The sequence below is a fragment of the Panthera uncia genome (genome assembly GCF_023721935.1).
Source record: "Panthera uncia isolate 11264 chromosome D3 unlocalized genomic scaffold, Puncia_PCG_1.0 HiC_scaffold_8, whole genome shotgun sequence".
NCBI classification, from domain to species: domain Eukaryota; kingdom Metazoa; phylum Chordata; class Mammalia; order Carnivora; family Felidae; genus Panthera; species Panthera uncia.
In genome coordinates, this window is record NW_026057586.1 from 75,903,841 (window position 1) to 75,919,268 (window position 15,428).

At 46.0% G+C, this 15,428-nt stretch overlaps 1 protein-coding gene across 3 annotated transcripts in view; it reads right to left on the minus strand.

Moving 5' to 3' along the window:
- CCDC60 (coiled-coil domain containing 60) overlaps positions 1–15,428 on the minus strand; it is a 162,731-nt gene that overhangs the window by 49,939 nt on the left and 97,364 nt on the right. For all 3 annotated transcript variants that reach the window (XM_049619265.1, XM_049619263.1, XM_049619264.1), the window contains one exon: positions 4,529–4,699. In XM_049619265.1, coding sequence (XP_049475222.1) covers positions 4,529–4,699 — 171 coding nt within the window. The remainder of the gene's footprint in view (positions 1–4,528; positions 4,700–15,428) is intronic.

The following is a 15,428-nucleotide window of genomic DNA, read 5'->3' on the forward strand; positions in this document are numbered from 1 at the left end:
GAACCCCCTTACTGGTTGAGTAACCTTCTGTCTATCGTGTGCCCCTGTCCCGTGAGGATCCTTCATTGGTAGCCCGGTGGGTGGCTGGATGCGGGTGGCTCAGGCCATGACTTGCTTGCTTTTTTTTTTTTTTTTTCACTCTGAAGATAATGTTGCTGACTTTGTCAAAAGATGACACCATCAACACCTTCCTTTTTCAACCCTGGCCTTCCTAATCAGAAATGCTGGCCACCGGCAGTTCTGGTGAGCTGATACTGCTGTGTCTAACCATGTCTCTTTCTATTCAGCATTAAAAATCCTGCTCATGAATCATACTTCCGGGGATTCTATACAGTCTCTCTTTTCACCCCCTAACCAGGAGGGGATGGACATTGTGAGACAATAGAAGCCGTATATACTGGTCTCTGCCCCTGGCTTCTGGGACAGAGCTCCTAAAATCCTTGTCATTTCCTAAGTGGCAGTAGCACTAGGAAGATCTTTTGTTCTAATATTTGGTCTTAGACTCTGGTTCTTGACACAGAACTTCTAAATCCTTTGGAATTTCCTGCGTGGTCGGAATGTCTTTTGTTCTAATGAGGCAACTCTTGGTGGGCTCCTGGATAGTTTCAGGATGAGGGCTGGTCGCCAGAAAGACCAGGCCATCGCTTTTAGAAGCCTGGAACTTTCAGCCCCACTCCCCATCCTGCAGGAAAGGGGAGAGGGGCTGGCGACTGAGTTAATGATAGATCATGACTACGTAGTGAAGACGCCATAAAAATCCCAAAAGTTCTGGCTTGGTGAGTACATCCGCATTACAGGAAGGTGGCACTCCTCAACTCCAGGGGGACAGAAGCTCTTGATTTGGGACACTTCCAGGCCTCACCCTCTTTATTTATTTACCTCTCCGTCTGGCCGTTCACCTGCATCCTTTATTATATAAGTAATTGGTAAATGTAAGTCAGTGTTTCTCTGAGTTCTGTGAGCCACTCTATGAAGTGATCACACCCGAGGAGGGGGGTCATGGGAACCCTGATTTATAGCCAGTCAGAAGTGCAAGTGACAGCATGGGGCTTGCGATGTGGGGACAGTCTTGTGGGACCGAGCCCTTAACCTGGGGGATCTGATGCTACCTCCTGGTAGATAGCATTAGAATTGGGTTGGATGGTAGGATACCCAGCTGGTGTCACGGAGAATTGCTTGGTGTGGGAAGAAACCCCACACATCTGGTGTCAGAAGTGTTGTGAGTGTGGTCATGGCATTACAGTAAAGGGGAAACATGGCAGGAGTGTTTTTCCTTCATGGGCACTTCGGTGTGCATCCTCATGGCGCTTTGTTGTGCTCCTACCAAATGTGGTAGGGACTGTCCCTTAATCCTTTTCATATCTCAGTGCCCCCAGAGGCCCTGCACGTAGTAGGTCTTCAATATATAATGATCGGTTGTGCAGTGAGAAGGGGCCTGGATCAAAGTAGCCTTCTCACCACCAAACTTACTTTCCAATTGGCCAAGATGAAGGTCCAAGAATATCTTGCACTAAAGGGCCATTGATTCCTCACTGAAGATCTTGGAGGGAAACAGAGAAATGGATTTACGTCTCACACTATGAGGCAGAACCTCATGAAAATCTCCATTAGATGTCTCTGTTCTCGAGGGTCCTGGGTGGCTCAGTTGGTTAAGTGTCCAACTTCAGCTCAGGTAGTGATCTCACATGGATTCGAGCCCTGCTTTGGGCTCTGTGCTGACAGCTCAGAGCCTGGAACCTGCTTCGCATCTGTGTCTCCTCTCTCTCTGCCCCTCCCTGTTCATGCTCTGTGTCTCTTTCCAAAAAATAAACATAAAAAAAATTTATAGACATCTCTGTTCTCTCCTAGTGGTGGCTGCCTTTTCTCTTTTCTGTCCCCTAAAAGGTCCATTCTGCCTCTTAGGTGAAGCACTTCTGCTCTTTCTCTGTATCTACATACTCCCTTAAATACTCCCTGCTCCCCTTAAAAAGACTTCTCTTTGGGATGCCCACTCCTTAAAAGGCATGGCATGGGGATGATAAATCATAAATATTTTATCTCATCTTAGAATGGATAAGTGAGTTACTAAATGAATGCACAAATGGCAGGCTAGCTTATTTGGATCGACCCTTAGGGTAAAAATAATCAAGAACATTGGACAAAATAGCAAAAAAAAAAAGAAAAAAAAGCAAAGAGCTGACACCAAGTGGGAATCTTTGAGCCAAAATGAAAGCCAGAGATATAAGCAAGCATGGGTGCTAACTTGGTGTTAACGACATTTACCAATTTAGAAAAGGTTAACTTTTCCTTCTAAAATAGCACGCAAGGGGATGCCTGCGTGGCTCAGTCGGTTGAGCATAGGACTCTTGATTACAGTTCAGGTTTATGATCCCAGGGTCTTGGGGTGGAGCCCTCTGTGGGGCTCCGTGCCCAGTGTGGAACCTGCCTAAGATTCTCTCTCCCCTGCTCACTCTCTTTTTCCCTCTCTAAAATAAAGTAAAGTAAAGTAAAATAAATAAAATAAAAAATTTAATTTAATTTAAAAAAAAAGCACACAGGGCAAGGAGGAGAGAAACCATAGCCCAGGGTCTGCACAAATGAGGTGTCAAAGAAAAAGCCCTTCTTACAATAAGCTGGGATTCCCAAGGGCTGCACTTTCAGGAAAGAGTATCTACAAATGTACCAGCCTCTCATAGTCCTGCACTCGGGGTTTGTATCTATCACCTGGAACCTTGAGCTTTAAGGAGATCCCCGACCAGTAGCATTCTGGGAAGTGAAACAAGCCAGATGCAGAAAAGTCACACATTGTAGGATTTCACTGATAGGACCCTTGTTTTTGAGAAGCACATATTGGTACTTCTCTGAGTTAACACTGCAAAGAACATAATTTGGGACATGTTGCAGAGGAGAGGGGGTATCTGCTGTGGATTCCATTTGCTCTGCAACCTGGCAATTTGGGTCCCTGAAGCCCTAGCACAGTGGCTCTCAACCTCGGCTCCACGTTGGAATCATCTTGGGGAACTTTAAATGTTCATTTATTTTTGAGAGAGAAAGAGACAGACAGAGCACGAGCAGGGGAGGGGCCGAGAGAGAGGGAGACACAGAATCCGAAGCAGGCTCCAGGCTCTGAGCCGTCAGCACAGAGCCCAACATGGGGCTTGAACTCACAAGCCGTGAGATCATGACCTGAGCTAAAGCCAGGCATTCAACCAGCTGAGCCACCCAGCACCCCCATTTTGGGTAACTTTAAAAAATACTTTGTCCAGGTAAAACCCCCAGAGATTCTGACATAATTGGTATGGGAAGCACCCTGGGCATTGCTATTTTGTGCTCTCTCACTGCATCCTTGAGATGTGGTGAGCTTAGGGTCCTCCTACTCTGCTGTCTTTCCCTGGGCATTGGTATTTTAAAAACTGCCCAGGCAATTCTAATGTGTAGCCAAGGTTGAGACCACTACTGCTCTAATAGGACAATGGCTCCGGGGGCAGTCCATTTCTACCACATATTTCCTTTCTGCCTGCCTCAGCACCTCCTTTCTATCCTGATTTGTGCCTCATTCAGTCTGCACAAGCTATGTATCCCAGGAGTGTGTCCATGCAGAATGGCACAGCCTAGGAATTTTGGTGTCACTCAAAAATTGGGACTCAAGGATGCTTTCTAACTTATGACCTTAGTCACAGGGGAACTAGGTGAGCACTTCTAAATTTTTGTCCTAATCTGTAAAAAGGGGGTAATAATAGCACCTATGTAAGGAATGTTTTGAAATTTAGATGAGAAGATATGTATAAAGCACATAGTAGACACTCATAATTATTGTTGTGGTTGTCACTGTCATCATCACTGTTGCTATTATCAATGTGAATGGACATTTCATAATGGGCCAGTCTGTTGATGGTCCTCTCCCAACCAGAGAAAGACCTTTTTTTATGGAAGGAGGGGGCTACTGTATTCAACAAACCAACAAACATTTCTTGTGCACCTGTTTTGGGTAGACACTGAGCTAGGATTTGGGGATACAGCTGAAGGCCTAGAATAGAGATATTGACGTGGGTTAAGGTGAACCAGCACACAAACACCTTACAGGAACCCTGAGTCCAAATGAGATCTGGAGGGGGTTGGGCTGAAATCCAGGAAGTATCAGGAAAGGGTAGCATTTAAGCTGGGCTTTAATGATAAGTAGAACTTCAGTTGGAAGAAGATGTGGGGAAGGGTATTTAAGGCCCAAGGAACAGCATGGGGAAGGGCCTAGAGGTAAGGGCAAGCCTGGTAAAGAGAGGGAAAGAAGCATATTTGGGGACCAGCAAGAGTTCTTGTATAGCTCTTGGCATCAGACGCGAGGACAGATATCTGTAGAAGATGCTCCATTGGGTCCCAGAAGGTGAGGCTGACAGGTAGGTTGGAGCGGACTAAAAGAAACGGTCAGACACCACACCCCAAGATGGGGCTTCCAGTCTGAGACGGCTGCCATCCCTCAGCCCAACCAGGTGGTGTTCACTCTGCGTGGCCCTTCCCCGGACTGTGGACACTGTAGCTACCACCATCTACTTACGTCAAAAGAATATCACCATAGTGGACTTCTGAGATCTTTTTGGCTGGCTGGAATTTATGTCTTTCTTCCTCTTTCAGTTTCTGAAGGTACTGTTGCTTCTTTTTCAAGGCACTCTCCTCCTGCAACATGCTAAAGTAGCCGCGGCCTGTCTTCACCAACCGAATCAACTTGCTGGAGGTGGGGGGTGGGAGGAAGAGGGAGGGAGAGACATCAACAGAGTTGAACCGACCGTTAAGATGATGCTGTATTGTCCTGGGACTAAGCATCTCTGAAGGGCACTCTCCTACCTGCAGGGCAGGAACCTTCTTGCATTTGGCACTCCGGGGTCAGATGGACCTGACCTTGAATATTTAACCTCTCTGGTCTCAGTTCCTTCCTCACTCCACAATTCAACAAATATTTATCGAGCACCTACTATGTGCCAGGTACTCTGTTAGGTGCTATGAAATGGGCATAATAATCTGCACCCTACAGGATCAGATACCTTCATGCATGGAAAGGGGCTTATCCATGATAATCAGTAGCAGATCAGTACTGTAAGGCTCAGGCCCCTTGGCCAAGGCTGCCTTCTCTCAGATTTGCCTAAGTGCTCACCCTTGCTTCACATTTTCCTATGGCTGCAGAAGTGGAGTGAATAAGGTCTACGGGAGCTTGTTGTGTTAGATGACATAAGTTGAGACTTCACGATTCTTTTCTTGCTGACTCAGCCACTGGTTTCTAATCAGACGTCTTGATACTGGCCAAGACGTTCTGCGCCTGATGGTCCACACAACTCCCCGACTTTGCCATTTGTCACCTTGGGGTTGGAACTCGGCAGCACTGTGCTGGAGAAGGAGTGGACACATCTCTCGGTCTGTCCCCCTGTCTGACTCTCTGGGAAGTTGTCAGGCACCATGTTGAACCACCACCATGTTTCCCCAGGCATGAATATTGGTTCTGAGATTCAGTTTTATTCTTAAGATCCCTGTTGAACAGCCAATATGTACTAGGGATTGTGCTGACCATTGGGGACACAGTGATGAACAGGACCCTGGGTCTCTAAGAGTACATGGAAAGTCAGTGATGACGCAGAAAGATGGCGGTGGGAAGGACTCTGAGCTTTGTAGGAAGAGGGCACCGAATTCAGACCAGGGGGTAGTTGGAGACATCTTCTGGATGAAGTGACATCTCCTTTCCTTTTTTCTGAGTACCTCTTTCCCTCTCCTGTCTTTCCCTTGCTCTCAGTTTTGGATGGGAATATTCTCAGCAAGCTATCATGGTTAGATTCTGATATGACCAATTAATTCTTGTTCCTTTTCTAGGAAGAGTTAAGGTATTACTGAGGGCATTTTCTTTTCAGCAGTGGACTCTTGTATTGTCCATTGGGAAAATGCTGGGAGGCAGGAGGTGGGGCTTTTCCAGTATTTTTCAAATTGCGTCTCACAGTGATAACTTTTCATTCATTTATTTCTCTGGTGGGCATTGCCTGAAAACCTGCTAGTCTAGACACCTGTGAGGAGACTGAAGTTACAGAAAGCAATAAGACAAGGCATCTGCCCCCAGAGAGTTCATAGTATCATAGAGGAAGCACACCCAGAAACATACACTCTGAACACTCCAGTGCAAAGAGCTACAGGAACCTAGAGAAATCTAAGAAGGCTTCCTGGAGGAAGTGACATTTGGGATAAGTAGGAATTTACCAGTAGGAAACATGGGAAATGGCATACGAGTGGATGGAATAGCAGTTGTAAATGTAAAGAGGTGTGTTAGGGACTAAATATTTGTGTCCCCTTCAAATTTACGTGTTGAAATCCTACCCCCCACCCTCAGCATGATAGTATCAGAAGGTAGGGTTTGGGGGAGGTAATTAGGATTAAATGAGGTCGTAAGGGAGGAGCCCTCATGAAAGGGATTCTTAGTATCGTTGTTAGAGTCACGGGAAAGCTTGCTTCCTCTCTCTACTGCCCACCCTGTGAGGATACAAGAAGCCAGCAGCCTACAACCCGGAAGAGGATCCTCGCCAGAACCTGACCATGTGTGCACTTGATCTCAGACTTCCAGCCTCCAGCACTGTGGGAAATAAATTTCTGTTGTTTACAAGCCATGTAGCCTATGGTAGTTTCTTATAGCAGCTGGAACGGACTAGGACAGGTGAGTCTGAAGATGGCCCGTTGAGGAAAGTACAAGAATCTTTAAAAAGCTGGAGCACAGAAGGAATGTGGGAGAGTGGCCAGAGCTAAAGCTGGCAACACTGGCAGGGAACAGGTGGTGCAGGGCCTTGGGGTCTGGACGGAAGTGAGCCCCGATCTGGGAGTTGCTAGAAATAGAACTTCTAGAAATGCTTCAGGAATCTGCAAATGTTTGAGTTTTCATGAACAGTTTTCTAAGCTAATAACAATACAAAACCCACAAAACATCTTGTTATACACCAGATCAATTCCATTTATACAAGTGTTTCCTGCCATTTCTCTTGCATTGACCAGTTGTGCAGTGCACAACTTTTCATATCTCAGCGTGTTTGTGGGTGTGACTTCCAGTCACTGCCAGCCAGATGGCAGTTGTATTGTGTTTGTTATCACCTACACACTCAAACTTGGTTGTTCCTCCTAACAGCCTGATCGTACAACAGCCCCCTGAATGTTTTAGATCACAAAACCACTGGATCATGAGCTGGGGTCTGAAACATTCTTTTTCTCCTTCCTTCCTTTCTTTCTTTCTTTCTTTCTTTCTTTTCTTTCTTTCTTTCTTTCTTTCTTTCTTTCTTTCTTTCTTTCTTTCTTTCGACATTTCCTTATAATCAAGACAGTGCCAATATCAAAATTTGCAGACTGGGGGTCAGCAGCTAGGAAGAGACTCTTGGAGACAATAGCAAAGCATCCTTTTAAGAAATGCTGCATCCAGAATGGTTGACTTGGAGTGGAACCGTGTGATTCAGAAGAGCTGGGCTCTAAATGTGAAGACGTTTGATGAAAACCTTAAACAATGTATTTTCTCTTATAGTTTCCCCTTTTATGCAAACAGAGAGCGATCTATAAAAAATTGTCTAGGACAGTTAAGAAGAGCTTTTAAAAATTAGGACACCCTATTTTTAGGAAATAAAAATTCTAAAGGATAAGCAAGCATTGTCTTAATTTAATTGACAGTGTTTTTATTTCACTCTGTTTTAAGTGATGTGTCTTAGCTTCAATGGCAGCTGAGACGAAATAATGGTATTTGAGTTTCTTATAAATATGTCAGTGTCAGGTCATCAGTGATCTTCTTCTGAACTTAGACCCTGCTTCTTAGCTCCTGTCAACTCTTCTGAGTGTCTACACTACATGTCACATGTCCAACCCAGCCAGCCGATTGCAGGCAGGCATCAGGCATTATCTGCCCAGTTCATATTCTTGCCACAGCAAAATGATCTCTCAGTTTCCTTTTAGACAAAATTTCCCAAAGTGAAACCACATTACAGATAAATTTGGCCCTGAATTGTCAGTTCTAGGTGCTTTTGCCAGGCTTTTATTTATTTACTTACTTAAAAAAATACTTTTTAATGTTTGTTTACTTTTGAGAGAGTGAGGAAGCAGGGGAGGGGCAGAGAGAGGGGGACAGGGGATCCAAAGCAGGCTCCGTGCTGACAACAGAGAGCCCGATGCGGGGCTTCGAACTCACGAACGGTGAGGTCCCAACTTGAGCCGAATGCTTAACCGACTGAGCCACCCAGATGTCTGCCCCACCTGGCTTTTATTTTTAAGTGTAGGAATGCGAGCTGGTTGATAGGATGTGGAATTCGTGTTTGAAACAACAGAGTGCTTCTGTTTTGCTTTCGAGCCTCTCTGAATCCACTCATCAAAGAGTGTCCTCAGGTTGCAAGATTACCCAGTGAAGAGAAAACTGTTACCATTGGCAACCCCTTAATTTCACAAATGACGGTTTTCTTGCTGTAGCACAAACAACAAATGCAGAGCTGACCTGGGGACTGAGGCTCATGTGACAGCAACCGCTGTTGTGTTACTTCTCAGAGACCCCTCGTGCAAAATTTGGTTCGGAGGTTGAAACTGACCCCACAGATGCACCAAAACTGTGTTGAAGCGACTTAATACTCATGTGATGAGGCTTTCTGGGCAGAGCAGGAAAGGCTCCCAAACAGGTGTGAAATCATGGAAGGTTGACTGGCTTAGGGTTCTGTCATGGTCAGGGAGTGGGGCTGGGGTGAGCGGTCCCTGGTCTGTGGCTTGAGCTTCCCTCTGGCACCTGGACTTTCTTATTAGCTTGCCCAGACGTGGACAGAAGAGCAAGAAGTGGGGGGCGCTTGAAAGCTATCAACTTGTCACACGTCAAAAAATGGAGTCAGATTCCTTATTGCATTCATTCACACCCAACTCGCTGCATCATTATCAACCATTCGACAAAAATGTATCGAGTGCTTTGCCAGGTGCCTGCCAGGCTCTATTCTAGGTGCTGAGATAACAGCAGCAAACAAAAGAGCCACAAAATTCCTGCCCTCATGAAGCTCATATTCCAGGGGGAGTGGAGACAGACAAGCACAACGAAGTAAACTGTAGGCAGTATGCTAAGTGCTGTGGAGGAACATAAAGTGGGGGCATGAGGAGAGTGACTGCCAGGGGTGGGGAGGTTTGATCCACGAAAGGTTTTGCTGAGAAGGTGTCATGCCGGTTTCTGGGGGAAGAGTGTTTCAGGTAAAGGGAATATAGCATATGCAAAGGCCCTGGGCAAGTCCAGTTAGATTAAGAAAGTTTAATTTTCATTGATAAAATGTGATATTGCACCATCCATGTGTGCTACTGGTATATTGTATTTGCTTTAAATTTTTAAAAAAAATTTTTTTTTTAATTTATTTTTGAGAGAGAGGGGGGTGGAAGGGGCAGAGAGAGAGAGGAAGACACAAGCTCCGAAGCAGGCTCCAGGCTCTGAGCTGGCAGCACAGAGCCTAGTGTGGGGCTCGAACTCACGGACCTTGAGATCACGACCTGAGCTGAAGTCAGATGCTTAACCAACTAAGCCACCCAGGCGCCCCTGTATTTGCTTTAGATATTGGTGTTCTCTTTAAGATTTATGGCAGAATGGTCTTGCTCTAAAAAAAGGAAGGAAGGAAAGGGAGGGGGGGAGAAGGAGGGAAGGAAGGAAAGGAGTGGGGGAAGGAAAAACTGCTGCTCTGGGCACCTGTTGCCTCCCCACAACCTTGTTCCTGGGTGCTACTCCAGGAGGCAGTAGATTTTACGATTTTAATTAAGAAGCTCATTGCTAATCACTCAATCTAACATCCTCTTGTGCAGTAACAGAGCTGTAGAGGCCCCTTTCTGCCATTGGACTTCAGGAAGACTTAAGTACGTAATAAATCATGCAGATAAGAGGCCTTTGTATTGAACTAGGCAGTGATGTGCTTTCATGTCTGTGGTAGAACTCAGCCGCACCCTCCCAACCCCCTCACTTCTGGATGCATGAATTAATTGATTTATCCTCACAATAGGTCCGTGTTGTAGGTACTGCTGTTGTCACTGGGTCTCAACCCAGTGGATTGAATGGGTGGAGTCCAGCGGTCCAGTGTGCTGCTTTATAGAATGTCAGAATGTTTCTGTTAGAAAGTCTCACCTGCCTTCCCTGGAAATCACTTTCATTGACTTTAGAGACTCTGTGGGCCACTGGGTCCTTGACTGACTTGAGAGGATTGTCATTGACTGGCAGGTGTCACAGCGCCCCTTGAGCTATGAAACCTCCCTTGGTGTCCTCTAGATTCCTTTAGGGAGTGAAAGGTTGTCACTGAAAGCTGTCTGTCCCAGGACACACCATGGTCTTTAGGGGCAGGGAGTGGGGACAGGCATGGAGAAGACTCATCATGTGTGTTTACTGTGCACAACAGTGGAGGGGGTCCCACTGACACGGGACAGACCTGGCCACTTTGGTGGGCTTTGGGCTCTGATTTCAGTGTGATGGGACAAAAGCCTCTGTCTTCCCCTGAAGAACCTGTAACCAACTAGATCCTGAAAGGTATGTATTATGGATTGAGTTGTGTCTTCCCACAATTCACAGGCTGAAGCCTTAACTCCCAGTATCTCAGAAAGTGACCTTATAAGGTCACTGCTGATGCAATTAGTTAAGATGAGGTCATGCTGGAGTAGGGCGGGCCCCTCATCCAATATGACTGCTGTCCTTATAAAAAGGGGAAATTTGGGGCCACCTGGGGGGCTCAGTCGGTTAAGCATCTGACTCTTGATTTCGGCTCAGGTCGTGATCTCACGGTTCATGGGACCGAGCCCTGCATTGGGCTCTGTGCTGACATCGTGGAGCCTGCTAGGGATTATCTCTCTCCCCCTCTCTCTCTCTGCCCCTCCCCTACTCATGCATGTGCACGCTCTCTCTCTCCCTCTCAAATAAATAAACATTTTTAAAAAAGGGGGGGAAATTTGGACACAGGCAAGCACATGGGGAAATATGAAGCCACATGAAGATGAAGGCAGAGATCGGGGTGATGTTCCCACAGGAAGGAGCACCAAACACGGCTTGCAAACCATGAGTAGCTGGGTGGAGGCATAGAACAGAGTCCCCCTCACAGGCCTCAGAAGGAACCAACCCCGCTGACACACTGATCTTGGACTTCTAGGCTCCAGAAGTGTGAGACAACACATCTCTGTGGCTGAGCCACCCGGCTGGTGGTGCTTTGTTATGGCAGTGCCAGCAAACTGTTACATAGTGTGATCAGGTATCTAGGCCGGCACGCATGGGACAGCCAGCCTCACTGTGTTGTCTTTGTCCATGAGGGTTAACAACGTCCTTCTTAATTTATAAAAAGTGGCAGACTGATGGTCCGTGCCACAGTAAAGAAAAAGGGCTTGAACATTATGTGGCATGCCTCAGGCTGGACACCTGTTAAGCATCAGACTCTGCATCAGGCACTGATTGTAACGTGTTAAGTTCTGTTCGGGGCACTGGCATTGCAAAGGTGAACACATCCTCGGAGGATTCACAGTCTTCACCTCTGAGTCTTAGTTATGCATTTTTTTATTGTAATTAAGAGGTTGGTGAGAGATTTGTTTGACTCCTTTATGCCCTTATTCCAAAAAAGTATTAGAGGCAGAAAATTCAAAACAAAACAAAACAAAAAAAAAAGGGATAAAGGCAGGAAAAGCAAGAAGGCAAAAAATCAGATAAGACAGGTGTCAAAACCTGTACCACACTGGGGTGCCTGGATGGTTCAGTCGGTTAAGCATCTGACTTCGGCTCAGGTCATGATCTCACCGTTCACGAGTTCAAGCCCTGCATCGGGCTCTGTGCTGACAGCTCAGAGCTTGGAGCCTGCTTTGGGCTCTGTGTCTCCCTCTCCCCCACCCTCACTCTGTCTGTCTTTCTGTCAAAAATAAACATTAAAAATTTTTTTTTAAAAACCAAACCTGCACCACATGATCTAGTGCACGATTTGGCCCTGAGCATCCTAGTGGCTAATGCAAAAAGAGAAATACAATCCCTCATGTGATTCCCAATGACCGTACGATTTTTAAAAAGCTGTTCAGGAGATGCCTACTTATTCCTGGTGCTGAAACTAGGAAGCGATTTTTCTCAAGGATCTGTACAGGGAGGACACGCTGTGTAAAGCCATCTCTGTAACAAGACCCTAAGTGCCGATAGTGATGAATGCCTGAATAACTCACAGAAGGGGAAAGGGAAACCCAGCTTAGCCAATTTGAGGAATCAAGTTTTCTGTTGGAATTACCACCCCTTTTCATCCAAGGCAGCCAGACTCCCAGCTGCTAGATCTTCTGGAAAGACCTGGGTGAGAGATGAGCAGAGCTGGTGGGGAGTGGGGGGTGGGGCGGGTCTGGGCCCTCATGTCAGACACACCAGTCTATTCTAGGAATTTCAGGCTACAAGATGTTCATTCATTGAGCTGCGAAGCACTCCCATGGTACCGTGGAGGCCCATTTAAAAATGCTTAATATTTCAGCAAATTCCCATTTAATTCCCTTGTATGTTCCCTACATTTTCTCCATCATTATTGCTGATTACCAGGCTATTTGTGTGAAGGGAGCTATTTGCAGGGAAGAGCAGTATTCGCCTTTAAATCCACTCACCCGGGGCCTCCTGTTCACTGCTTTCCATGCTGTAAAACTCCCCTGGCTAACATCGCAAGAGGAACGATGGGGAGTAAAATAATTAACTGCATCAGGCAAGCGGAGGAAGCAGCCGATTATAAAATGGAAAGTTTCCTCTACCCAGTGTGACATTCTTATCCAGTGCATGGGGATGGGTTTTTATTTTTAAGGGACATATGTTCTCTGTACGGGAGTCTGTGTGTGATCCCATGAATGGAGATTGCTCACTTCGGGAACAGTGTTCTCAGCAGGACTTAGCTCAGACCAAAGGGACAGAAGTCAGGAAGCCCAGGTTTCTCCCAGGCCCCTTCAGACTTGAGGAGCAGTAAATACATGGTGAGGCTTGCACGGAACAGCCTCTGCATGGGATCTTTGCCTCTGTCTCAGGCAGGTTTTAAACCTCTCTGAACTTTAGCCTCTTCATTTTCAAATGGGGAAAATATTAGCTCTTGCCTCGGAGGGCTCTTGGCAGGATTAAATGAGATAGTGGACCTAAAGAGCTTACTATGGTGCCTACCACACAGGACTCCGTGAGTGAGAGCTATAATTATTATTGCCAACTCGCTCACCGTCCTGAGAGGTTAGTGTAATTTACAGGTGAGAAAACAAGGAAAGGGGTAAGTAAATGATGAGGGTCCATAACAGCCGGAAGGTGGCAGAGCAGGTATCGGAAGCCAGGAGGGCTGGTTCCAGAATTCCTCCCTCTCCACCTGCATGTTGCAAGGTGAATCACATTCAACTGGAAGCTTCTAAAGCTTTGATTCAGTGGCTTAGTTGGTTAAGTGTCTGACTCTTGGTTTCGGCTCAGGTCATGATCTCGTGGTTTCATGGGTTTGAGTCCCGTGTTGGGTTCTGCACTGGCAGCATGGAGCCTGCTTAGGATTCTGTGTCTCTCTCTTTCTCTCTCTCTCTCTCTCTCTCTGCCCCTCCCCCACTCATGCTGTCTCTATCTCTCAAAAATAAAATAAACTTAAAAAAAAAAAAAAAAGCTTTGACTTTGCATATCTCCAGGCTGTATGTTGTGTAGGGTTCACCTCTAGGCCTGCAGACTAGAAACTGGTGGCTTACCTTTTCCCCCTTTAGACCATGTTTTACCCAATCCAAGATACCACCTGTAGTAGATAAAGTCAGTGCTCACATTCCCCCGTTCCCTGTATTCAAGGGTGGAGTGTACTTCCCAGCCCCCTGGCTTTTGGCTTTCATGTAACTTCCTTGGCCTATGGAAGTTAGCAGATATGACTTGAACAGAAGCTTGAAATAAGCTTGTTCAGTTGGGCCCATGACAATAACAAAACCCACTATTTTGCTGAACCCAGAAGAATGAGAAAGGCATGGGGAACAGAACTGAACTCAGCTAATCTCAGCCGAGATTGGCCAAACCCCAGTTAACCTACAGACACATGAACAAGGAAGAAATACTTACTGAAAATTGCTGAGTTTGGGGAAGCTCGTTACATAGCATTATGGTGAAAATAGCTGACCGATACATTATCTATTATAAGACGCACTATTATTTTTGAACCACAAAGACAAACCCAGGTCAATTAAATTAAGATATAATTGTACATTACATCTCCAGCTCAGAGATGTTAAAATGTGAAAAAAAAAATGCTCCTCTTCGATATGATAAAATATGGTATTAAGAAGGAAATTGCCTCAGACCTGAGAAAAGATGGTCCGGAACAGACCTTAGATCATAAAGTAATTAACAGCCCCTTCTGAGAAGTATCTAGCATACTTGATAAAACATTTGAGCAAATTTCTGATATCTTCTGATGAGTTGAAGAGCCCTTTCTGGGTGTTAGATTTACCCACACAGCTGGCCCATCAGATTTGTAACAAGTCTGTTAATCTTTAGCTGTTCGTCCTTTTGAGTGATGCTTTGTAGCTCCTTGCTACTCCAAGTGCGGTGGTCCTTGGACCAGCAGCATCAGCATCACCTGGGGCACCGGGGTGGCTCAGTTGATTGAGCGTCTGACTCTTGATTTCAGCTCAGGTCATGATCTCACAGTTTTGTGAGTTCAAGTCCCACATCAGGTTCCACGCACTGACCTCGTGGAGCCTGCTTGGGATTCTCTCTCTCTCCCTCTCTCTCTGCTCCTCTGCCCGCGCGCGCTCTCTCTCTCTCTCTCTTTCTCAAAATAAATAAATAAACTTAAAAAAGAAAGAAAGATAGAAAGAAAGAAAGGCAGAATCTTGGGTCCCCACTCAAACCTCCTGAATGAGAATCTGCATTTTAATAGGACCCGAAGGTGATTCATTTACACATTGAAGTTCAAGATGCATTGTTAGTCTAACTGTCCCCTTTCCCCTACTAAAAACAAGCCAACAAAATAAAACAAAACATTCTCCAAAAAGAGATCTTTGAACTGGCTTTGTTAGAAGCCCGTTTCCGGGGCGCCTGGGTGGCTCAGTTGGTTAGGCAACCAACTTCAGGCTCAGGTCATGATCTCACAGTTGGTGAGTTTGAGCCCCACATCGGGCTCTGTGCTGACAGCTCAGAGCCTGGAGCCTGCTTCCGATTCTGTGTCTCCCCTCTCTACCCCTCCCCTGCTCATGCTCTGTGTCTCTCTCTGTCTCTCAGTAATAAATAAACATTAAAAAAATTAAAAAAAAAAAAAAGAAGCCCGTTTTCGTTGCTACAGTTTTGAAATAGAACTTTGACACATGCTAGTCATCATTTCATCTCAGAAAGTTCCTTAAGCACATCAGTAGCAGACATGGTCCCCCTTTGAGGGCATTCAGCTTGTGGGGAGTCTCCCATTACCTGAATCTGCCTCCATCCCCAGGGCCCTACCTGAGAAATAGGACTGAATGGCGTCAGAAGCAGC